General features: G+C 48.9%; 1 protein-coding gene across 1 annotated transcript in view; it reads left to right on the top strand.

Annotated features, from left to right (window-relative positions):
- The first annotated feature begins 13027 nt into the window (after positions 1 to 13027).
- Positions 13028 to 25725, top strand: part of HTRA1 (HtrA serine peptidase 1) — a 55934-nt gene continuing 43236 nt past the window's right edge. The window contains exon 1 of the mRNA XM_061186386.1: positions 13028 to 13615. Within this exon, the coding sequence (XP_061042369.1) occupies positions 13051 to 13615 (565 nt within the window). The 5' untranslated portion in view covers positions 13028 to 13050. The remainder of the gene's footprint in view (positions 13616 to 25725) is intronic.

Genomic DNA, 25725 nt, shown 5'->3' with positions numbered 1-25725 from the left:
CATTGAATATTCAGAAGCTTCTGTTGTATGGATGTGTTACAAGGGACACTGAGTAAGATGGGATCAATGTCCTGAACACTAGCACAGGAGTCTGTCCAGTTTTCTCTAAGCTGTTAGTATTAAAAATCTATTTCTTCCCACTGACTTGAAATAAGACTTTTATCAGTGTCTTAGTCAGCTTGGGCTGCTACAACAGAATACCTTAGGCTGAGTGGCTTATAAACAACAGAAATTTCTTTCTCACCATTCTGGAGGCTGAGAAGTCCAAGATCAAGCTGTTTTGGTGTCTAGTGAGAACCCTTTTCCTGGTTCATAGGCAGCTGTCTTCTCGTTCTGTCCTCACGTGGCAGAGGGGCAAGGGAGCTCTCGGGAGTCTCTGATGGGGTGAGAGTGGAGCCCTCATGGCCTTATCACCTTGCAAAGTCCCCACCTCCCAGTACAATCACCTTGGGGGTTAGGTTTCAAGATATGAACCTGGGGGGGACACAGACATTCAGGTTATAGCACTCAGGCAGTAATCACTCAGAGTGGAGTCCATTTCTGAACTTCCTATAACATGAATATGGATATTTCTCTGCCAGAATCATACAATATGAGTAATTGTAGTTAACAATATATTTTAATATCATAGAAATGTTTTTCTATTCAATTTTTGAAACTCTGAATCTTTATCTTGGAGTTCCAAAATATCTTACTTTTTAAAAATTGGAATTACGTCAAGTTTGTAGTTTTGTGAGGTGCCCCTGTTACAACTGAGATGTGATAGTAGCTGTGTTAGGTGACTCTGTGGGCAGGGGGTCTCCCCACTGGGGATCATCCTGGTAGCTGTTTGCATTTGGGGGAAGGAGGTTTGCGGAGAGGAGGCCATGTGCGTGGAGGGAGAGGAAGGCTGGGTGGAGGCTCTGAACACAGAGAAGGCTGTGAGTAACATGTGCCTTTGGAGATAGGATGATAAGAAGTGCCCCTGCTTCAGGACCAGGTGGCAGAGTGGGCACAGAGAAGGGTGTTCCCCCCGGTTCTGTGGAACCCGGTGTGGACACGAGCCACAAAACTGACATCTGCCAGGCCATTGGTCACTTCAGTCGGTGAGGTGCTGGGGGCTGGCTCAGGAGAGTCAACTGTTGAATTTTGGGGAATTATGCAAGCTGGTTGTCAAACAGCCATTATTGAAAATTAGACATAAACTTACAATTACATAAATTACATTAGGAACAAAGGTAATAAAAAAACTCACAACTCATCACTTCCTAGTTGTTTTACTGCATCTAACTATTTATTATTCATGCTCTAGGGGTTATTTACATCTACTGGACCTGGGTGGTTGATGGACTGTGTGATGCTGTGCGCCCTGCCTCTCCTTCCAATTCCCTGTTCAGTGACGTTACGTTGGCAGTGTGACGTGCCCACAGGGGGAGCATTTACACCACAGAAGTTGGCAAATTGGAAGTTACAAATTAAGGCTTGATTTATTCTTTTACTGATTGTCTAAATGAGGGGTTGGCAACTTTTTCTGTAAAGGGCCAGACAGGAAACGTTTTAGGCTCTGCAGGCCATAGGGTCCCTGGACTCTTTATTTTTACTTTTCAAATTTAGGTCTACGATCCACGTTGAATTAATTACATTTGATGTCTGTATGGGACCTATGTTCATTTTTTCCCCCCCATATGAATAGCCAATTAATCCAGCACCATTTACTGGAAAGACCCTATTTAATTGCAGTTATGCCTTTGTGAAATCAGGTGACTATTTGTCTGTATGAGTCTGATTTGGGCTCCTTCCTGTTCCATTGATCTATACTTTCATCCATATGCCAATACCCAGCTGTCCTGATTATTGTTAAATTATGTTGTGATTCCTAAACACCATCTTCAAGGGTATCCTGGGAGTTTCCACCTCTATAGAGTTTGCAAGGCCATTTCCTTGTGCCAGGACACAGAGAACTGGCCCCTAGGGATGGGGACAGTGAAACAGGGAAAACAGAAAGGGAGTGGATAAGCCACGTCCAGATCCCAAAAGAGCTTATCTAAAGACTTCAAGGTTTTTTGTTTTTTAAAGATGTATAGATATCTTGGTGGATTAAAAAACATAGAAAAGCATCCTCATTTTAAAATGTCAGAAAATATAGATTTGGAACAATCTGTAATCTTTTTGTATTCATTTAGTGCTAAGCACTTGGTACACACTCTACCATGTGCCCAATGAGTAGAAGGCAGTCATGGATGGAGCAGACGCTGAGCTCAGAGGAGGGAAAAGGTAGGTTTGAAGTGCCTAAGGGACTAGGAGTGACCCCAGGAAGGAGCACAGCCCAGGGTTGAGGGGCCCTAGGAGAGGGGGGCCTCGGCTTTAAGGAGAGCACGACTGGGGAGGTTGCCCCCTAACAGGGCTTTGCCTTTCTTGACCTTTCCTTCCTTCATTTTAATACTCTCTCCCCTAGTATTAATGGTTAGTGCAAAAAATGAAAAGCAGCAGAAACTATCATCCATCATCCATCACCCATCACCCCTCTACGCAGAATGAACCACTGTTAACACTCAGGTTTTGTTCCTTCCAGGTTTAAGTCTGATGATTATTTTTTTAAACAATCAGGAGCAAACAGCAGGCACAGTTGTATATCCTGCATTTCTTGTTCGGTGTATAAGTAACCCCCTGGGTCTTTCTTCTGTTTCCTCTCGAATCTCAAGCCAGGGAAATTGGGCCGTTAGTGGAGGATTTCCTGAAATCTCTTTGAATGATCACAGGGGTTGGGCTCGGTCTTCCTGAAATTGAGGGTTCTGGTTTTTTCTCCCTCCACTCCTATCAAGCTGCAGGTCTTCACGTCAGGAAGGCTAGTGTAAACGCAAGAGACTGAGTTTTCAGTCTGATTTCTAAAAGTGATGGTTCTTCTTCTTTTTTTTAAAGGAATAGAGAGTCAATTTAATAACTGGGTGCTAGGCACTGGGATAGGCTTGAGCACCCAGAAACTGTCCCTAAGGAGTGGAGTCCAGCAGGAGAGAGAGAGGCAAGTGTCCATGGTGTGAGGTGATTCTATGGAAGGATGGAGAAGGGCTGTGGCTGTGAGCCCAGTGGAAAAGTACCTCGGTCGTGACTCACCACGGATAACGTGCTGCTGGTGCCCCGCCACCACCATCCGGGAGTACCGACAGTGACAGCGGAGGTCCTATCAAAAACGGAACCAAGCTGAAGGGAAGAAAGTAAATGAAAATCAAGATGAAAATGTATTACTTCAGTGCAATACCTGGCTTCTGCTGCAAGCGAGCATCTCTAACTCAGCCAGTGTGCGACTAGTGTCTGCTCTGTGGCTGGCACTGTCTCGCTCAATGAGCAGGCCAGGTGGCTGGTCCAGGCAGCTCCCAGCCTGCTGAAGTTGTAGGGGGGGTGGCATGGGGTGAGCCATCCAAGCACAGTTTGGTTGACTAAATAAGGGCTGTGGATTAGACAAATGGAATTCCCAGTGCCACTGAATTTTGGATCTCTAAGGACATTACCCTGGTTATAGAATAACTGGACGGTTTAAACATGTGTTCACATAGCATCACTACATAGGAACAGCCTGTGGTTCTCAGCCCGGCTGCTCATTGGAGTCCCTGGAGGGCCCTGAAAACTAGACACCAGGGATGCTCAACCACACCCCCTAGAGGGGTTTTTAAAAACAGTTTTATTGAGTAATAATTCAAATAGCATACAATTCACCATAGAAAAGTGTAGAGTTCAGTGGGTTTTAGTATGTTCACAGACATGTGCAACCATCACCACAGTCAATTTTTAAATATCTTCAAAATGAAGCCCTGCATGCTTTAGCCATTACCTCTGTATCCCCTCATCCTCCCCACAGCCCTAAGCAACAACGAATCTACTGTCTGTCTCTGTAGATTTCCCTGTTCTAGACCTTTCATATGAACGGAAGCATATAATACGTAGTCTTTTGTGACTGGCTTCCTTCACTCAGGGCAATCCATCATCAGGTAATCCCAAGAAAGATCTTGTGAATCTTTCACAAGGATAATCCATGTTGTAGCGTGTATCAGTACTTCATTCTTTTAATGGCTGAATAATATTCTATTATCTGGACATGGCACATCAATTGGACATTTGGGTTATTTCCATCTTTTGGCTCTTATGGATAAAGCTGCTCTGAACATTCATGTACAAGTTTCTGTGTGGACATATGCTTTTGTTTCTCTTGGGTATATACCTAGGAGTGGAACTGCTGCTCACTCGTTTAATTATTTGAGCAACAGCCAGACTCTTTTTCAAAGCGGCTGCACCAACTTCCATTCCCACCAGCAGTGTATGAGGGTTCCCATCTCTTCACATCCTTGCCTTCTCTTGGTCTCACCTGGCTTTTTGATTCTAGTCACCCTAGTGAATGTGAAGTGGCATCTCATTATGGTGTTGATTTGTTGATGACTAACAATGTTGAGAATTTTTCATGGGCTTGCTGGTGCTTATTGTTTTTCCTTAAAAAAATTTTTTTTTGAACTAATTTTAGGTTTAGAGAAAAATTGCAAAAATAGGACAAAACTCTTATTTGCCCTTAGCCCAGATTCCCCAGGTGTTAACCACATGTGCTTAATCATTCTCTATCTCTGAAACATTTAAGACTAAGTTGCAGACATGAAGGCTCTTTACTTCTAAATATTTCAGTGTGTATTTTCTTGAAACAAAACAAAACAAAAACAAAAAACAACGTTCCCTTTTGCAACCACAGTAAAATGATCAAAACCAAAAAATCAACAGACTCAATACTATCGGTTACTGAATTTATCCAAGTTTTGCCAAATTCCTGGGTACCAGCATTTTTTTTTTTTAAAGCTCCCCAGGTGATTCTATTGGACACCAGGGATCTCTGTCACGTCCTCTCGCCGAGGAGGACCATTAAAGCCAGGGAGGAGAACGTCCTCCCTCAGGTCATTAACGATTTAGGAAAGAGTTTTCAGGGCACCCATCCTCTGGGGCACCTTCGTGTGACTTGGGAAAAGACGCCTCTCCCAGAGCTGAACCAGGTGAGCAGACAGCACCTTGCGAGCAGACAGCACCTTTGTCATTGCATCACACCCCCTGCACCTAGCGCAGGGCGCATTCTCCATCCAGGACTGGCTGTAGCCAAGGAGGAGGGGGTGGGGGGAGAGGCCAGCCTCCTGAGGGCCTGGGACAGCCAGTCTGTTCTGCTTAGTTGGATGTGTGCCCTTCATTTCCGCCCTTGGAGAGTCTGCGCTTGACATCTGAGTGGGGAGGAGAGGGACCTGGCTGCAGGCAGAGCGGCAGACTCTTTCTTTGTTGCACAATGTGAGCCCAGCTGCTAAAATCCTAGCTGAACTCTATTTACCATACGCTCTTCTCTCCTGCCAGAACCCTCCCTCTTCTTCCCTATCCCTCAGGCCCGCTTCCACCCTGGTCCTGGTGGTCTTTCTAACACACAAATCTGACCACATCCCATTCCTGATTAAAACCCCATCCCTAGATGAAGCCCGAGTTCCTCCATCCTCAATAAATGGGAGCAGTGGCCATCTCTGCTCTTCTCTTCCTTACCTTTGTTTAAGGTCTACAAAACAGAAACTGCCGGGGGCTGGAGCTCAGCTATCTGAGTTTTTACCAGCCGTCCAGGAGCTTCTGATGCACGCTCAGGTTTGAGACCCCCTGGCCTAGTAGCTATGGTCACAGGGAGGTCCAGGCAGGACCAGCCCTTCTCTGGTTCAAGTTATTCAAAGCACACGTTCTTTACAGCTGGTGAATCAAGAATATCGACAAATATTTCCAATGAACTTATTCTGTGCCAGACAAAGGAAACAGGAAGATGGCCTGGGTGGGAGAATGTGACTGGGTGACGGGAATCCCAAAGCCCATGGAAGGCCATCTGGGCGGCCCCTTGAGCTGGTGGCAGGGCTTGGGGTTATACTGATGGGGGCAGAAACCTCAGCTGTCAGCGACTTCCGGTCCAGGTTTTTAGAGTAGACATGGAGAAAGCTGCATAATTCTTTTATATTCTCACAGCTTTACACATCTCATGGTTCCCATTGGTTTGAGGATTAAAAAAAAAAAACTAAAAGAAAAAAACACTTGGCCGTATATGTAAGAAAACAATTCAAGTTTGTAGAAGAAGAATCTGGGCCTTCTAGGTCAAGTTGGTTTAAACTTTGATTTCCAAGCACCTTAGAGATCCTATTGATAAATAAACTTAGTGAATGCTTTTTAACGCTTATAGAACTTTGGCACTTTGAGGATACTTTAGTGTCTATATAACTAGATGGTGAGATAACTCAAAGGTTGAAGCCCCCCCTTCCCTTTTAAAAAGTCTTTTTACGAGTGCCTTTAAAGTTCTGGCTCGTAATTTCCTTGAGTCAAAGTTGAACAATCTTTCCTAAAAGACAGCATGTTCTATATGTGAACTTTTTCCCATATAGGTGAAGGGGTCACATATGGTTCCCATATGGGTGAAAGGGGTCAAAATGTACAAACTTCCAGCTATAAGATAAATAAGTCTTGGGGATGTAATGTACAGCATGGTGTCTACAGCTAATAGTATTGTATTACATATTTGACAGTTGCTAAGAGAATAAATCTTAAAAGTTCTTATCACAGGAAAAAATTTTTGTAACTCTCCATGATGATGGACAGATGTTAACTGGACTTACTGTGGCCATCAGTTCACAACATATACAAATACCGAATCATGATGTTGTACACCTGAAACTAATATAATGTTATATGTCAATAGCACCTCAGTAGAAATGCATGCATCCAAACCAATACCTGTTTGCACTAATATGTGCAAATAAACAGATACACAATGAACCATCAGAATGATTGAGAGTGGGATGGAGGTGGAGAGATGGCTATGTGGATAAAAGAGAATAAATAAATACATAAAACAAGAGAGGGGCCTTGAATAGAAAAATATAAAAAGTATGATTTACTCAATCCTGTGCACCTGAGGTCCAAAATAAATATATCAATAGAAATATGAAATATCCTTAAAAAGACTACACATTCTAAAAAATCCTCTTAAATGTTAAAAAATATTTTCTTAAAAAAAAAAACAAACAAAAAACCCTTTTCTGAAGGCAGGTTTTTTTTTTGTTTTTTTTTCCAATAAGTGCTTTTTCCAACTGATTTCTGAATGATATTTTCCAGGGTTCATTTTGTGACTAACCCAAGGGGGTAGCAGGATGCTCCCTTCTCTACCTAAAGATGACATCATCAAACCACCACCAACGGGGTTTGCATTTCTGTTTGTTTTCTGTGACGTGGTGCTGGTTTGTGTTGACTCATCCAAACTCCTTAGTAAGGCATATGAACTTTCACAGTCTTGCCCCAAGCTCCCTTCCCATGCTTATTTCCTACCTGTCTAGACAAAATGGGCTCCTCGTTGCTCTTTAAACAGCCTTGTCTTAGTTCTGTGCCTTTAGACATACTTCTTGTGCCTACTTTCAAATGTCACTTCCTCCATGAAGCCTTTTCCAATGTGGCTAGGAAGAGTTAATCACACACAACTGGGAGGAGACAGAGTGACCTGGGTACCAAATCTCACCTCTAACACTCATGACCTCGATAATTTACTGGATTTTTCCGTCTCAGTTTCCTTGCTTATTTCAAAAGCAAGGTTGTGATAACAATACCTACATTACAGGGTTGTTGTCAAGCTTGTATATTTAAACTGCTGGGAATCTGCTGACGCTCAATAAATACTTGTTCCCTTCCTCTCCTCAAAAAGAAAAAAAAAGAAAAAGGTGAACAATCTTGCCTAAAAGCGGCATGTTCTACACGTGACCTTGTTCAGCTTTTCATGCAGCTCCTGAATAACAGAAAATCGACAAACTGTCATTCATTACAATTTGGTGCCTGCCTGTGGGTCTATTTGAAATTGTGTCTGTCTGATATTTGGTCATTGAGAGTGGAAAAAAATTGGCCACGCACCTCGCACTTTCAGTTTTCTAAAGCAAATATACTGAAAAGAGCTAATTAGTGCAAACGTGGACCGTTGGTCTTCTGCAGTTGATTTAGGCGACAGGTTAGTCTAAATTAATGAAAGGTCTGAATTAGAGATCTTGAGGGCTTGAAAGGAAACAGAGCAATAGCCAGGTCTGGGATTGTTTTCTAGGGGGGGGGTCCTTCTTTAATTAATAGCCGTGAATGTTTTGTGACTTGATATTAGAAATCCTAATATTCCTAAAGTGCTTCAGAAGTTCTCCAGAATATTTTAGACATCCATACCGTTTGCACTATTTCTGAAGGAAGGGTTTGCACTGAAGAAGTCATTGCTGAAATGAATGAACTATTACAAAGCTAATGGAATCTCTTTGCTTCTTATCCTATCGGGTTATGCTAATTGCATCTTCAATATAATTCAAAGTTCTCCTTCACCTAAAATCGAATAATGTATCTATAGTTTTAAATGTCTGTTACTGAATCCACTTTTTTTTTTTTTCAGTCTACCATCCATACTGCAGCAGGGTGATTTTGCCAAAACACAGCTCCTTAAAAGCCTAGTGGAACTTACCAGCATCAGTGTAAGCCCAGCTTCCTTAGGAGGACAGCTGGAGCCCTTCCCAACCTGGCCCCCTACTCCAGCTGCCTCTCCTGCCCACGGGGACCCCTTTCCTGCCTGTAGCCACACTAGAATTTTCCCAACTAGGTGCACTCGTAATATCACGCCCCCTTCCCCACCCCGTGGACGATGTGCTTCCTGCTCCTCCCCATCCCTCAAGATGGAGCTCTGTTAGCACCTTTCTAACGCCCCAATTTGCCCCTCATGGAAGTCCTTCAACCCCCCTGCATTTGTTTTCTTGTCCCTCTCTCTCCTGAGTAACAGGCACTAGTTTCATACGCCTCACAGAGTGCGTTCACGTGGCTGTTTACACTTAAATGAATTAAAATGAAAGACGAGGGCTTCCCTGGTGGCGCAGTGGTTGAGAGTCTGCCTGCCAATGCAGGGGACACGGGTTTGAGCCCTGGTCTGGGAAGATCCCACATGCCGCGGAACAACTAAGCCCGTGCGCCACAACTACTGAGCCTGCGCGTCTGGAGCCTGTGCTCCACAACAAGAGAGGCGGCGATAGTGAGAGGCCCGCGCACCACGATGAAGAGTGGCCCCCGCTCGCCACAACTAGAGAAAGCCCTCGCACAGAAACGAAGACCCAACACAGCCAAAAATAAATAAATAAATTAATTAATTAAAATGAATAATGCTTAAAAAAAATAAATAAAATGAAAGACAAGTAAAATTCAGTTCCTCACCGGCACTTGCCGCATTTCAAAAGCTCAGCAGCCACATTTAGTTGGCGGCGACCATCTGGGACAGCACAAGTAGAGACAGCCTTTCCATCACGGCAGGAAATTCTAGACTTTGAGCTCCTGCGGGGCAGGGGCTCCATCATTCAACACCACATCTCCGATGGGCAGTAGAGTGGCCACCACATGGCAGACGCTCAAGAAGTTTCTCCTGAACCAAACCAAACCGATCGGACGTGAGACTGTCTTCAGAGAAGCAGGACCAGAGTGTGCCTGTTGTCACAGAAGGTCACCGCCTCCTGACAGTGGGGTGGCGGGAGGTGATGGGAGCGTGCCTGGTACTGGGAAGGGAGTCCAAACCAGCTCAGAGGTCATCTTTTATCTGGGTGGCATGTGCCAGCCAGGGTTCTGTTACTACAGAGAGAGTGAGAATAGGCGCTATGGGGGAACTCAGGATACCTGCCGCCCTGGGACCAGAGGGCAGCCTGGTTTGAGGGCATTTTGGGGGACAGCATGGGGCATGAAGTCTGGACTTCATTTGACTGTGATTGAGAGACCGGGAAATTGGGGGGTAGGGGACTGACAAGACTTTAGGAAGAGCCAAAAGTATTACCACTGCTCAGCTTCTGGTCCTGCGGATGAGGAAAGGCAGCAGGGCCCTCACCACTCTGGGTCCTTCATGCACTTGGGCGGCCCCGTGGGAGATCTTTCTCCTTCTGGGAAGCACAGCCATGGTTCCACTTCAGAAGCCGCATTTCCAAACCCAGGCTTTGGCAGCCGTGGTGTTTCATTGTTCATTCTCCATGAATAGATTTGACTTTGTTCAAAATGAAAGCTTACATGTTGCGAATCTGGCCTGCAGAGGGGATGGCAGGGAACTCGCCTGTGTGGCTTCAGAACTGCCCCCTTTTCTCTGGAAAAATCCTCTCTAGGAATCTGTGCCAAGACCTGGTGAGTGAGAAATGACTTTTCATGATGTATTCAAAAAATGCATCTTTTAAGAAACTGTCTTTATAAATGGCAGCAGAGGAGGAAGAAATAAAAGAGAGAAAGAGTAACCCTTTCAGATCAAAAGCATTATTTCTAGATATGGAGATGCTGGGACAAAGGGAAGGTCAATGCTGGGCCCCTGAGGCCAGGTTTCACCTGATTTATTCTGTGTTCTTCCACACGTGCCCTCTCGTGGACACACATGGCACACACACAACACCCTCCCACGTGGCCGGTTCAGGGCCCCCATAATCCTTTCAGTGGGACTTTAATTTTCTAACTCAGAGTCCGTGGACTTGTTGGGCCCCCTGGATCAAGCTGTCTCCTTGGCGATCCGCGTTATCCTCAGAGCAGGGGGGTGATCGTGATGCGATCATGGTCTTTCTGAAACCTTGGGCATTTCCAATTCTGCTTCTCAGCTTCTGCTCGGTCTTCCTTTCCTCCCTCAGTTGACTTCTCCTGATGAAACCACCAGCATGGCTTCCAACAGCAGGGAGGTGCTATCTTCCTTCCCTAGGAGTACAGCCCTGTGGCCTATGTGGCTTGCATTTCTGATCATCACAGTCACAAACACGTCTTCTAGGTTGTGAACCATCACAGGAGTGGTTCCATTGCCAAAAACGCTCTTAGGTTAGTTACTCCAGGGAGATCCGTTGTCACGGCCATTTTCCTGGTGAAGGTCCCTGAGGTCCTTAAGCAACTTACAGAAAGCACAGAATTAAGGGCCAGAAGCGGGATTTTGAATCCAAGCCCATCAGATGACATGGGTCCTGCCTGCTTCACTAGGTCACACTAACTCACACTGGAGGGGAGGAAGGGCGCTTCAGGTAGAGAGGAGAGCATGAGCAAAGGCAGAGAAACCTTCAACAGGAAGGTATGTTCCAGAAAATGCAAGTTATTCAACTCTGGGGGAGCAAAGTGTGTGTGGTGGGGGGATGGAGTGGAGAACGGGGTGCGAGCGTGATGGGGACTCAGTGGGACCCTCAGGGACTTATTCTCTGACAAGAAAGGAGCTCGGATAAGTTGTGGTCATGTTTTGTTTTGAATCATCTAGTTCACTCTGCGGTCTGGTCACTTGGCTGGAGGGTAGGAGGATGGGAACTTGCAGGCACAGACCGTTTAGAAGGTGCTCTGGCTCCATCACTCTTAACTTGTGGTGTGACCTGGGGAGTCACTTACCTTTCCTGGCCTTCAGTTTTCTCATCTGTAAAATACAAGTATTGGATGAAAAGGCGTTTTCACCAATTTATCCACCACCGCAGGCCCTGTTTATCTCGTCTGCTCACTGGCCTGCAGTGGGGAGAGTCTTTTTATTTCCTGATGGACTTTGCTAATTATTCCTCTCCTGCACCCCGCCCAGCCCCTTTTTGGGTAATCACAGCCAGTCAGGCACTCAGGGCCTCTAATCAGCAGAGGTATCACCCTCCTTTGGTATCCAGGGCTGAGTGAATTCTGAGTGAAGGCCTCCCTTCCCACAAGAAGGAGGTTCTGGCTTTAGGAAATACTGCCGTGGGGTCTAGGGACACAGGCTGGGGACCAAGACATCTTTGTCATGCCCCGGGTTCCTGGACCTCCTGCTTCCGGGCTCTTGGTCCCAGGGACCCCTCTGGACCCTGGACGCTAACATGCCTCACATTTGGGAGGTGCTTTGAGCGGGGGTTACACATATTTGGATTTTACGTTTAAACTATTTTTGTTGGAAAAGTACCGCGTGCCCAAGGGAACAACCCAAACACAGAAGAATAGTGAAAAGTCGCTAAGCCCTCCTAAGGCCGGTCATCTCAGGCCCGTGCCCACCCGCCCTTGGGAGCCTCTGCCCGGCTGGCCGGGCCCAGGGCCGCGTGAGCCCGCCTCTTACAGGGTCCTCCGGCTCAAGCTCTGCCCACCTGCCGGCCTGGCACCGCCAGGGCACGGGGACCCACCTCAGGGTCGCCCCTGCTCCTCCTGACGACGCCTAGACTGGCGTCTGTCCCAAATGACGCGCCGAAGACTCTCAAGTGGGAGATCAAAGGCGAGCTCTTTTATTTAATAACAACGTTTTGAGAGAATCACGCATGTGGTGAAAAATTCAAACAGTACAACGTCCCTCTCCCACCCAAGACTCCCCCCACCCCGCGCGTTAGCAGCTTCTCGCTTCCCCTTCAGGAGCTATTCTGTGCATGTACAAGCACGCATCCTGCCCATAACAACTTTTTAAAAGAATCTGACTCGAACGATTATATTCTAATTACTTATGCTCTTTGCTTTTTTCACTTAACGGTGGATCTGGGCGCTGGCTTTCTGCCAGCCCCGCGGGCCCCGCCTTCTTCGTAGGGCTGCACAGGGTCCACGGTCCCGGTCGCGCGTGCCGAGCACGGGGGTCAGTTCCAGAGAGGTGCTCGTCCTCCTCCTCTAGAGCCCGTGACCGGGGCCGGCGGTGCCACCGCCCGGGGTCTGGGCAACGGCCCCTCCCGCGGCCGGGGCGGGTCCCCAACTCGGCAATTTGCGGGAACTTTCCCGGGCGCTTGCGCGCCGGGCCACCGCAGGTTCCCCCGTGCAGAGCCTCTTTTTAGTTTTAAGGTCGCGAATCGCGGCGAGGGAAGCCGCGAGAGGCGGATACGTGGGAAGCGGAGACCGGGAAACGGGGCCCCGCGGCCCGGCGGGCCCACCCGCGAGCCGCCCCGCCCGCGCCCGCCCTGCCCCCGCCGTGCCCCGGCGCGCCCGCCCTGCCCCCGCCGCGGGCGCTCCCCGGTCCAGTCGCCCGCTCGCCCTCCCGCCCTCCCGCCATCCGGCCGGCCCCCCTCCCGGGCGCAGTGCCCGTCCCCAAGGCGGCTCGTCACCGCCGCGAGGCCAATGGGCTGGGCCGCGCGGCCGCGCGCGCTCGCGCCCGCGGGCCCCGAGTCCCTCCCGCGCTCTCCCCGGCGCCGCTCTCCTGCCCTCGCCCAACCCGCCGCCGCCGTCGGAGCCGCCATGCAGCCCCTGCGCGCCCCGCTCCTCCCGCCGCCGCCGCTGCTGCTGCTGCTGCTGTTGCTCGCGGCGCCAGGCGCAGCCGGGTGTCCCGAGCGCTGCGAGCCCGCGCGCTGCGCTCCGCCGCCGGAACACTGCGAGGGCGGCCGCGTCCGCGACGCGTGCGGCTGCTGCGAGGTGTGCGGCGCGCCCGAGGGGGCCGAGTGCGGCCTGCAGGAGGGCCCGTGCGGCGAAGGGCTGCAGTGCGTGGTGCCCTTCGGCGTGCCCGCCTCGGCCACGGTGCGGCGGCGCGCGCAGGCCGGCCTCTGCGTGTGCGCCAGCAGCGAGCCGGTGTGCGGCAGCGACGCCACTACCTACGCCAACCTGTGCCGGCTGCGCGCCGCCAGCCGCCGCTCTGAGAGGCTGCACCGGCCGCCGGTCATCGTCCTGCAGCGCGGCGCCTGCGGCCAAGGTACCTGCGCTCCGGGGACCTCCCCGCTCTCCGCCTCCCGGCCCCGACCTGCCCCCGCGGGACGGACGGGCCGGCAGAGGGGCAGCGAAGCTTGGCGGGGTATTCCGGGCGCCCACTGGCCGGGAGAGGCGGGCACCCGCCCCCGCGGTGGCAGCGTTGCGCGGGCTCCGTCGGAACCGAGCTTTGCGCCTAGCCCAGGGTCTGTTCCGCGCGCGGCGGGTCCTGGACGTGCCCTGTCCAGAAGCCCGGAGCCAGGGTGACGGGGCATCCCGCCCGCTGGCCGGCTGCTGGGTGCCCCGCGGGGAACCACACCGCGCCAGGGCCTGGGGGACAAACAAGACGGAAATGCGGGCATAAAGAGAGTTGAGAAGTTCGGGGCTGAAAAAGGTGCCTTGTGCTGCGTGAGTCTGAGGCTTTGGGACCACAGGGTCTAATTTCTGTGGCTCTCCCTTCTTTCTCTGCATCTGCCCCCCCTCCCCTTTAAAATTAACCATGCGTTCATTTTTATTTCGGATACTGTCGTTGAAAACATTGACTTTTTATTTGAAAGGGACGGTGTTGCCCGTCAGGCTCCCCAGTTTCCCCAGATGACCTCCCCGCCCCCCCCCGCCGCCCTGGCCATGCACCAGTTTAGGCGGTGCAGCGGCGTTGCTGCCGCCTTGCTTCCCGTGTTTTGAGCCAACCCCACAAAAATGAAACTGGTTCTTTTTGAACAAGCTGCATGTGGTTTGGGATCACAAAAAATGCAGACGCACGGGTGAGGGGAGAGGGTTAGGGATGAGGAAGAAGTGTACCCCTCTCCCTCCTTAAGCATCTTTATCAACAAGACCCATCCTGGCAGGGGAGGTGGTGGTGATGGGGCAAAGGGTGGAGCAATCGTCTAACTCTCTCGCGGGACCTTCCAGAGGGATGCTTCTCGTCTCCAGTAAGAGAGACCATGTGGAAAAACAATACCGAGTTCAGCTACGGCCAATCCAGCGGTGTGGGGATGGGCCAGCCCTGCTTGGCAGTGCGCTTGGTTGCAGCCACACGGTGCCTCTTCACCGTGGGCAGTGCGTGGAAAAGGAAAGAGGGGAGCCCAGCGCAAGGGGCTGCTCTAGGTTTTCTTTGTAGGAAAACGGTCCAGCACTAGGGCCTGGCACAGGTTGGCCGACACAGAGAAGAAGGTGCCAGAGCACTGTAGGTGAAACGGGGATTGTGTATTCCGCCAGCACAGGAGCAGGGAGCCACCCTCCGCACTCAGGAAACAGCCTAATTAGAGGGTGGAGGAGAGATATTCCAGAGAGAAGTGAACCTGCAGAGTCTGAGATATGGGCATGACAACGCGTGCGTATTGGGTCCCCGCTCTGTGCCCCAGTCCGTGTGCCTGGTGTGTTACACGTGTGACTGAACTCGACCTTCACAGCCTCGAGAGGAGGGAGCCTTTGCTGTCATTCCCATTTTACAGGTGGGGGAACTGAGGTTGAACTACTTGCCCAAGGCCACTCAGCTGGAATTTGAACCCGGACAGCCTTACTCACAAGCAACCCAGTGTTTAACCCCAAGCTTGGGGAAGGGAGGTCAGGCTGGGTAAAGGAAGTTTGGGGAGGGCCCGAAGTGCATCCGACGTGGAGTGCGGGGGTCAGGCTGAGCCAAGTCTTGTTTGGTGAATAGATTGGTGTGACTGGGGATGCTTGGGGTGGGGGGCATCACGGGTGACCCAGCTGGTGGTGCAGAGCCCCAGGGCCAAAGTGTTCTCAGATGTTCTTGAGCCAGGGCAGCTCAAAACAAAAAAACCAACAATAACCAAAAAAACCTGGGTAGGATGAAGCTAGCAGTAGAATGCAGAACACGCCAGGGCATGGAGTTCGGGCTAGTGCAGTAGTTTGGGTGTGAGGTGATGACTATACAAAAAGCACATTGTGTGTTTTTGTCAAAAACAAGCCAGCTGTTACTGTTTGTAGTCTCGCTGCGCGGGGTCCTGAGTAACTGGCAGTATTCAAGCACCGAATTTATTGCCAGCGAGGTGGAGTCACTGAGTAAGTTTCAGGTCATTAATAGTCACTGTGTGTGTGGAGGGAAACAGGTCCTCTCCCACTGGCTGTCAGGCCCGCAGCGGGCTCCCAGGAGAACCAGCGAGGGGACAGCCACGGAAGGATGAGCGTGGTGGCCCAGAAAGGAGGGAGAGACAGAGGGTGCAGAACTGTTCTCCTCTGTCCTTCTTTCTTTCTGCAAATATTTACTGAGCTCTACGGTGCATCCGGCACTGTGTGTGTGTGTGTGTGTGTGTGTGTGTGTCTGTCTGTCTGTCTGCCTGGCACATAAGAGGCACCTGGCAGATGCGTGGGGGGATGTTGAATGAATAAATGAACGAAGGAAGAAACCAGAGGTGCTGGAGATACATGGCCACCCAGTCTTTCCTCAACGGAAGGTTTCACTTTTGCCGCCATTCTCCCCCCATCTAGCATTCCGCCCTTGACTTCCTGGAGGTACCTCTGAGGACAGGAGCTTGGGAGCCAAGACTTCATTCAGTCGAAGCCCCGCCCACAAGCAGGTCACCTGACGTCATTGTTAAATGCTGTGCATTGGCCGCCTGCTGCAGCTGTGAGGCTTGGCAGGAGCACTCTTTTAGCTGGAGTGCCCATGCGAGGCCTTTTGGAGGAAGCGCTGGAGGCCTGGAGTTGGAGCGAGCCGTGCGAGGACGTGGGGAAGGATCGGCTGCCCGATTCACGAGGTCACGAAGAGGGTTTGTCTGGAGTGGAGAGCGAGGGCAAGGGAGGTGGGACAGGCTGCCGAGCAGCATTTGGGAGCCACAGTGGATCCTGGGATGGCGGAATGTGCCACCATTCGAAAGAAAGCACTTTTATCTGTAAGCTGTTTCACAAAGACTTCAGAGAGGGTCTCTAATCATGGTTCTGGAAATGAAGGCAAATCATCTATTTCAGAAATCAATGCTGCTGTCAGGGTTTGGATGGGAAAGTGTCCAGTTATACCAGAGATCAAAAGAGCCGTCGTCTTCCACCAGGGGCAGTTTGGATTAGCTTAAAGCAAAAACTCTATACTGGTCAGGGGATTACGGAAAAAGAAAGGAATTGCAATTACTAATAGTCTGATAATAAGGGCTAACATATACGTCTTGCTTATTCTGTGCCAGGCCTGTGTTAACCCATTTGATCCTCCTAGCAACCCTATAAGGGGCGTGCTGTAATCCTCCCCGGGTTACAGCTGGGAGACAGAGTCACAGAGCAGTACCTTGCCCAGGAGTTGAACCCGTGCATCTGGTCCACAGCCCATTCATAAGCACTCTGTGCTGTTGACAGAGAAACCGATTTTATAAGCCAACCCCAGCTAAGCCGAAGCTAATAGCTGGAATAAACAGAGCTCCAGATGGCCATGGCCTTGAGATGAAACAGAAACAAAGGACACGTCACAGTTCTCGCTCCGCAGGCACAGGAGTCTGAGGACATGGTTGCCTCCAGTTGCCATCAAGGCAGCCCTTGCTGGAAAAAAAAGCAAAAAAGCAGAAGCGGCTGTAGCAGAGATGCGTCCAAACCAGAGCCCCAGGCCCCAAACTGCTCTTGGGCAGAGAAAGGCTCCTCCGGATTCCCAGACACTGCAAAAAACTAGCCAGGATGTGTAGCAGATTTCTGCCAAAAAAAGGACAGGAAGCCAGAAAAGAGGCCTGAAAAAGACTCCTCAAGTATCAGAAGCCTAGTCCTTTTCTCCTCCTAATACACTCTCCAGGAAAGCTACCCACCCCCCCCCCAAAAAAAACCCCAGCAGCCCCGAGCCCAGAGGTCTCCAAGCCCAGGAACTCCTCGTCCTGGTCTCACCCCAGGCCTGACGAGGGAGGGCTTCTGAAGGTGGAGGCCGGCCATGCATTCCTAGTGAAGAACCACCACTGGCTTAGATGTCTTTTGAACAGTTTATAAGGCTTTGCTCCCTCTGGTTGGTTATCTTCTTTTGTTCTCAGTTGGTTTTGCTAAAGAGTTAAAATACTAAGGTTTCATAAAATTAGTAAGCCAAGTATATAGAAGCCAAGTGTCTGAGTAACTTCATTCCATCCAGAGGAGCTGTAAATAGATTGCATTAGCACTTAAAATAACTGCATTCAGTAAGTGATTATGGCGGGGACCATGAGCTAACTGTGGTCTGACGTCCGACAGCCTCGGGACTGCAGGGCTGGATTCTGAGTCCATTTGGAGTTGTGTGATCCTGGACGCCGTTCCGTGCCTTGGATTGAGAAATCAGACTTTTCCATGAGCTTATATTTCAAGTGAAAAAATAGCTATGGTGAGGCTTAATTTGAAGAAGAAATCAAGCTTGGCAGTGGGTGAGGGTTCCTTGGAAGGCCAGCTGGGGTGGAGGGACTGACAGGCCGAGACTGCCTCTGACCCTGCCTAGGCTGTTACCTGACCAGGTGACCGGCCCCCGAGCCCTCAGAGCCTCAACAGTGAGGGAACTGGACCAGGTGATCTCTGAGGGCTCTTCTAGCTGGAATGGTGTGTGATTCTTGGAAGAAAACTAGTCTCTGAAGAATTGTGGTAACCTCATCCTTGTTTTAAAGCCTGGGCTGGCTTCTTTAAGAGTTATTTCTTTTTCTTAAGTTATTGATGGTTAAAGCCAGGGTTCGAGTTGAATGCCTGTGGCCCACTTGGGTCTGGTTGCCTCGTACTGCAGCTTTGTGCTAGCTGCTGTAAGTCCCCAGATGACCACTGTGGTGACAAGCCCAGCCCCAGGAGGTGAGCTCCATTGAACCTGGTGGCCCTTGCTGTTTCCCAGGGGCTCCGAGGCTGGGCTGCATGTATCCTCTGGAGTGAGTTCCCTCCTGAGCCCTTTCTCCTTCCTTCCCCATCTTCTCTGCCGTTAACGAAAAGAGAGAAAATTAATGTCAGCAGAGAAAATGAGAAGTGTAGCCATCTCAAATGGCTCCCATTGAAGAGGCATGTCTGTTGCTGCTGGAAGAGCAGAGTTCAGCTTTTGGAATTAGTGACATGAGTTCTAACTTAATTCAGAGCATTTATTGAGCACCTTCTATGTACTTAGGAGGTCCAGATAGAAGGAATCAGAGGTGAGAAAGGCTGGGTAGCCCATGATCTCAAGAAGTTCATAGTAGGTCATATCACACCTGGCTTAAGGAGTCAGATCACCACTTTCTAAAGGGATGACTTCTCGTATGTGACTTAAACTCTCTAAATTTCAGTTTCCTCATCAGTAAAATCATTATAAAAATAATGGTGCGTACATACCTATGTCATAGGATTGTTGAAAGATGGAAACACCTCATTATATGAACTTAGTGCTTAGAACTGTGCCCAGTGCATTACTAGAACTGGATCCGTGTTAGCTATAATAATAATTATCATCATCATCATAATTATTATCATCATCATCATAATCATCATCATCATTGTCAAGGAGTCCGCTCAGTAGAGGAAGCGCTGTAATGATGTCTCCCTGGGGATAAGGTGCGTGAGTGGGTTACAGAAGGCGTCACAGAGAAGGAGGGTGATGCGGGACCTGTGTCCTGGAGGCTGACTTGGGGTTTGCCAACAAATATGTTAGAAAAGCTTCTCTGGGCAGAGAGACTCAGACACCACGTTGCCTGTCGTCACCCTCTGAAACCCCCAGTCGTTGTCTGTACCATCTGAGAAGTGTGTGACTTCTCTTGAATGAAGAGCTGCATGCCTGGAATGCCTGGGATTTTACAAATGTCATCTCATTAACCCTCCTTAGAGTATGTGACGCGCAGGAGAGAGCAGTGTATAGCAGCCCCAAGACCTTCTTGAATGATACTTAGTTTGTTTTCCATGCTTTGGGAATTCCTCACAAGGAAAGATTTGTCACATCTTAAGGTAAAAAAAAAAAAAAGTTTGGGAGCCCACGGATACCCTATTATTTTCGATTCCTAGGACAAATTGTCAAGTCAGTGTGTTCTGTAAAAGCAGTCCTCCACAGCGTCACGTGACAGCAGCTGGTCCCTCACCAGGAGATAATCATGCTTCCTCGGGCACATGATGGTTTCAGAGGGCGTATTGTTGTGGCTGGAATTTTTTGATAATTTTCAAATTTGAATAAGCCCTGTCTTAATGAGTCAGAGCCTTGTGCAATATTTTCAAACCTCAGGAAACATCTTTTTCATTAGTTGTGCAATCAAATCTCAAGGAGAAGACGGTAGGCCTGTCTGCCTGAGAAACTGTTTTATTTTATTTTATTTTATTATTTTTTTCTGAGAGTTTGGTGAGATTTGTGGTTGACTTCCCTTTCACATAGTCTCGGGCGAGATTTTACTAGATCATCCAACAGTTGAGTCATCTCACACCCCAGGACTAGGAGAGCTCTCTCTTTGGTGCCAGTATTCCAAGTGGCATCCCTGCTCGGTGGGGATGGATGGACACAGAGGGTTCTGCCAGTTGGGGTTGTCCAGGCCGATGGCTGCCAACTGGATACAGAGGAGGGAAGGCTCAACGTTCAGCAGTCACGTGTGCTTTTCTCTGGCAGAGAGTGAGCTAGCCTGGGGGAGGGGGGGACAGGGGCAGTGTTCTCCAGGACAGCCAGGTGGTAGGAAACATCAGTGGGCAGAACAATGACCAGAAAAGCTACCACCACTGGGTGCTTTCTGGGAGCTGGACACTGTGCTCTTTGTGTTATGGGCCAAACTTGTGCTTCCCTCACCGCCACCCAGGGAGGGAGGGGCATCATTCTGTTCTCCAGCTGAGAAGAGATGAGGCTCCAAGAAGTGACTGCTAATTGTCCAAGGCTACCCAGTAGAGGGAGGTAGAGCCAGGATTTGAACCCAAGTCTGCCTCACTCCCAGATTATTCTTGAGATGTCTTTGACTCAGGTGTTACTTAGAAGCGTGTTATTTAATCTCCAAATACTTGGGGGTTTTCCAGCTCGCCTTCTGTTATTGATTTCTAGTTCAGTTTCACTGTGGTCTAAGAAAATGCTTTGTATGATTTCTCTTCTTCTTTTTTTTTTTTTTTTGTCTTCTTTTAAATTTGTTAGGATGTGTTTTCTGGTCAAGGATGCGGTCTCTCTTGGTGAATGTTCCATGTGAACAGCAGAATCTTCTGCTGTTGTTGGGTGGAGTGTTTCATAAACATCAGTTAGGTCTAGTGGATGGATAAGGTCAACTATATCCTACTGATTTTCTGCCTGCTTGGTCTATCAGTTCCTGGAAGATGGGTGTTGATGTCTCTGGAGTCTATTCTGGAGCCCTGAACTGCTGTCTCCTTTATGGCCTCCTAGTTTTTGGAAACCTGGGTTCTGACCACACAACCATCTCTGTGTCTCCGCCACAGAGAGTGGATGCTCTTTACCAGGGAGCCTGTGGCCTGCACGCTGAGTTTTCAGGCTAAGTTTCTATTGAACATTTACTGGTCAAGAAATGGCCTGAGTTGGGATTTCTTAGGTCCTAGTTTGACATTTCTCCACCAATTTGACCTTTTTGGCTCTGGAAAATGTAGCCCAATGTGGTTCAGCCCTCGTTGGAAAAAACCCAGGAGGAGAAGTCTGATAATAGCACAGAAGGTATAGGAGGAAGGGCAAGAGTTTGAGACCATCTAGAAAGGCCCCATGCGCACTGATCCCTGAAAAATACAGCTGTGCCCTCACCTTCCACAACCCATCTCTAACCACATCAACTCTCCATTTTCATGTTTTCTGGGATTTTGTGGACAAGGGCACCTCCGTCCTCGCAGAGACGCTGTTGACTGGCCAAAGACATCAGTTGGCTGTGGACAGAATCCCAGCACACGATATCTGAGTGTGGAAGGTTCTCGCAGGGCCCATAACCCAAGCCTTCACTTCAGAGAGAGGCACCCACAGGGAACACGACTCTCACAAGCTGCTTAGCTCATCGGGGCAGGAGGATGATGGGCCAGTGTGGGCTCCATCCTGAGGCCCAAGGCAGAGCCCTTGAGCCCTTCCCTCCTCAGCTGTACTTTCCTGCTAAAGCAGGGGGTTATTTGGGAGAGGCTGGGATCCATGCACACGATTCCCATGAGGCAGAAACAGTGGCTGCTTTCACTTAGTCTCCCATTACAAAATGATGCTAAAGAAAACTCCTCCCCCACTCCCGCCAAAAATAATCTCCTTGGGTTGGAAGATGACCAAAAAGCTATCCATGTAATGACTGACTGCTCCTCTCAAGAGTTCTAAGCACCTATTAATGCCCTTGAACCATAATTACAGTGCTCTTGCTAAAAAGAAAAAAATTAGTATAAATACAGTGGTGGACACACCAGATAAATCAGGGCTGAGATGCTTCAATGTCTTTTAAGCTGTGGTCTGATTTTCTTTGGGATGAATATACCAAGATTTTCCTCTCTCAGCATAAAGACTCTTTTTAATCTCTTTTCACCATACTGTTTAGACATCATGGGAAATGCATTTATACATTTGATGGCATACTGCACTATGCCAGTTTTTGAAAGTTATAAATATACTTTAATCACATCAAAAATAAAAGAAGAAAAAAGATTCAGGATTCCACCATTATTCCAGCAGCTTCTACACTTCTGTCCCGAGCATTACCACCATTTGGTTAACTAGTCCTTCTTTGTGTCCATTTGGGCCACGTTTGCCCCAAAACAAACATTTTTGTGTTCATGGTTATTTCTGAATCTAGGGTTATTCTTTTGGGATAGATACTAAGAAGTGCAATGACTGGATGGAAGGTTAAGTTTTTTTTATGGCCCTTGGTGTATGTTGCCAAATTATTTTCCAGGGGGTTGTACCCATATCCATTGCCGTCAGCTCTAGAATTAACCCACCTCCTAAGTCACTGACAGCTGGGGCAGAAGAAGCCAAGAAGAAATTCTCCCGAAAGAAATCCTTCAGGATAAATGGAATAGGATGGTAGCAATCCGGTCACTCTGTTCAGTCAGTAAATTACCTGGTCTGTCTTGAAGTGACTTTTATTCCCAGATTGACTGCTTTTAGGAGATAAGCAATGTTTGGGGTAGAATGAGAACTTTTAAAGTTTGATTTTACCTGCGGATGGAGTTGTAATTACAGACTGTCTGACCTAAAAGGGTCAGGTCGTCAGGTCATCTGGTCCAACACTTGGGTTTTCATTGAAGGGCCAGGACCAGTGAGGGGATGTGAAAGCCCGAGGTCATAAGCCAGGTTGTGACAGAGACTCTGAGTTTCTGGACGCCCAGCCCACGGCTCTCTGCACTCAGCCTCCCGGATGCCAGCTCTGTCCAGGATGCAGGAGGAGGCCAGACTGTTTGTGCTTGTTTGGAAAAGTGAGCAATATGTTTATTCGATTGTTTGGTTACACATAGACTGAAATACAACTGGAGCGACATATATAAAATACAATTCTCTAGTAGCCACATTAAAGAAGTAAAAAGAAACAGTGACTTTTTTCTTTTTTTTTTTTAATGCCTATCTATTGAGAGATTATTCACATACCATAAAATTCACCCTTTTAAAGCGGATAGATCAGAGTTTTTATATACTTACAGAGTAGTGCAACTATCATCACTGTGTAATTCTAGAATACTTTCATCACTCCAAAAAGCAACCCGGTACCGGTTAGCAGTCACCCCATACTTCCTTTCTGCCCTAGGCAACCACTAATCTGCTTTCTGTCTCTATGGATTTCCCTATTCTGGACATTGGACATTTCATATAAATGGAATCATACATTTGTGGTCCTTTGTAACTGGCTTCTTTCACTGACCGTAATGTTTTCAAGGTTCATCCACGTTGCGTGTGTCCGTGCTTCATTCCATTTTATGACCAAATAATATTCTGTTGTGTGAAAGTAGTAAGGCCAGACTTTTATTTTATCTCCTCTTCCTGTTGCGGAAATCCTAATCCCAGCCCCAGAAGTCACCTTGAAAGTGACTAGACGGCTGAGGTGGCTCAGAAGAAACCGGAGCACAGGATGCAGGAAGCCAGCCTGGAAAATAAGAATATTCTATAAGGATGGGAATTACATACTGAAAGGAAAAGATCAGGAAGTGCCCTTTTCAGATCTATTAGATCATATAATGTTTTTTTGGAGCTGGAAAGGATGTCGGAAATGGTCTAGTCTGCCCCTCGTCTTACTGATGAGGTAACTGAGGCCCAGAGAGGGGAAGTGGCTTGTCTTGGGTCTTAAGACCCACTATTCACTTCTCACTTGAGCCAAAGATTCCTTCTGACTTTTGTCTCAGTTTTACAAGTTACCCTCCTCACACCTCGAGGACAATGCTCACCAGCAAACGGGGGGGGCGGGGGGAACCTCTCAGGAAGAACTGTCCCCTTCCCGGATGGCGGGTACCTCTCAGGAAGAACTGTCCCCTTCCCGGATGGCGGGTACCTCTCAGGAAGAACTGTCGCCTTCCCGGACGGCGGGTACCTCTCAGGAAGAACTGTCCCCTTCCTGGACGGAGGGTCTTGGTTCACCATCACATCGCCCCTTCTACTTTCCCAAGCCCCAGGCCCGCCCTCTCCGACCAGGGGCTACAGGAGGGTGGCTGCTGACAGCTCAGGAGTGTGTCCCAGACCCTTAATAAATGGGCCCGTCACCTCCCAGCCCGCTGCTTGCGGCTGGGGGCTTCGGGAGCCTGCGCTGCCTTGGCCACTTCAGACACAACAACCGGAGGAGATGGCGCAGGAAGGGAACCCAGCTGAGAAATCTGGGAAGGTCAAGACTGGAGCCAGATGCTTATCAGGAGGAAAGTTAATAGTGTTTTTGTGAGCTGAGCAGTCAGCTGTTTCCCCAAAGGTAATAATAGACACATCATTCGGGTGTTCAGGAGACTTCTGAAAAAAGAAATCGTGTGGTGGAACTGATTGGAAACTTTTTTTTCTAACTTTTTTTTCTAACATCCAACAGGTCAGAAAAAAACTATTAAAGGCAACAATGCCCAGCAAACCCAAGCATTCACCATGAGTATGCAAGCGAGGACTTTTTTTTTTTTTTGCCAGTGAGACTGAAAAGCGGTTATCAATGACAGGCACCTTTTAACATAGACGCATTGTTCTGGAAAAGGCATCTTTTACCAGTAGAGCTGAAGCTGCAGAGAACTGGGCCGTGCTTATGAGTGACAGCCAGCTGGCCGGGTGCCCCCTGAAAGCTGTTCCTCCTCCAGAGAGGCTGTCTTAGACTTGTTTGGGTTGTCTTTCCCCTCCTTCACTTCACCTGCCCGAGTCTTTTCCAGCATCATTGGCGGCAGCCTGGTCCCAGCCCCTGCAAACAGTCACTCGCTCAGGGCCCATGGATATGGGGGACGGGTTTGCAGTCTGAGGCCTGGCGTCAGGCGAGCTTTTCCCACTCTGAGCCGTCTGAGAGACTGCACCGGAAAGCCAGGGGCTGCCAGGCCTTGGAAGTGCCAGTGTGGGCTGGAAATTGAGGCCAGGCTCCCGGGCTCCTCCCCCTCTTCCTCCTTTATTCATTAGGAGCAGAGAAATGGGTCACACATAACTCTCCTGAATTTTACTTCTTTATTTCTCTGCAAAAGACAGATAGTGTAGTGGTCCATCATCCAATTATGCATCTTTAAAAAAAATAACAGTTGCTACCTGCGAATTCAGTTTCTTTTGACAAAAATAGGGCTGAGGGCCTTTGGCCATGGGAAGCTTGATTCCAAAGCTGTGTCTTTTCTGTTTCGATCTGTCTCACTTAGATTTGCAGATGGTGGCCCTGATGATGTACAGGACTTTCAGGTGGATTTTAGACCTCAGTCGGCTGCCTTGGCCACAGCCAAGTGATGCCTCTCTCTCCTGAGCGTTTTCCCTGCAGGGTTCAGAGAAACCTAGCTGCACAGGCCCCTCTGCCCTGGAATCTGCAGCCGCAGCACCGATTAGAATGGGGGTCTGGTTTCCTGGAATGTGCAAGGTCTCGCTTCTGTTTCTGCTGTCTCCACGCTCCAGACCAGCGTTGGGCCAGACTCTGGGTTGGAGCCGTGGCTGACAAGTTTCCTTGGAATTTAATGGAGTGGGACAGACAGAATGCAGTCACTCAAACTGAAAGCATGGAGAAAATGAGTCTCGCAGGACATCTCTGCTGCGGTCACTGAGTTATGCTTTTTTTTTTTTTTTTCCTCCCCCAGGCAACCGCTCTTGCAAAAAGGAGGCCCCATCCCCTTTGCACTTCATGCATCCTTAGCCATTAGGGACCTGTTTAAATT

This window comes from Eubalaena glacialis, chromosome 1 (assembly GCF_028564815.1).
Source record: "Eubalaena glacialis isolate mEubGla1 chromosome 1, mEubGla1.1.hap2.+ XY, whole genome shotgun sequence".
Lineage (NCBI taxonomy): Eukaryota > Metazoa > Chordata > Mammalia > Artiodactyla > Balaenidae > Eubalaena > Eubalaena glacialis.
Note: the sequence above shows the minus strand (reverse complement) of the source record. Positions and strands in the feature narration are given on the sequence as shown.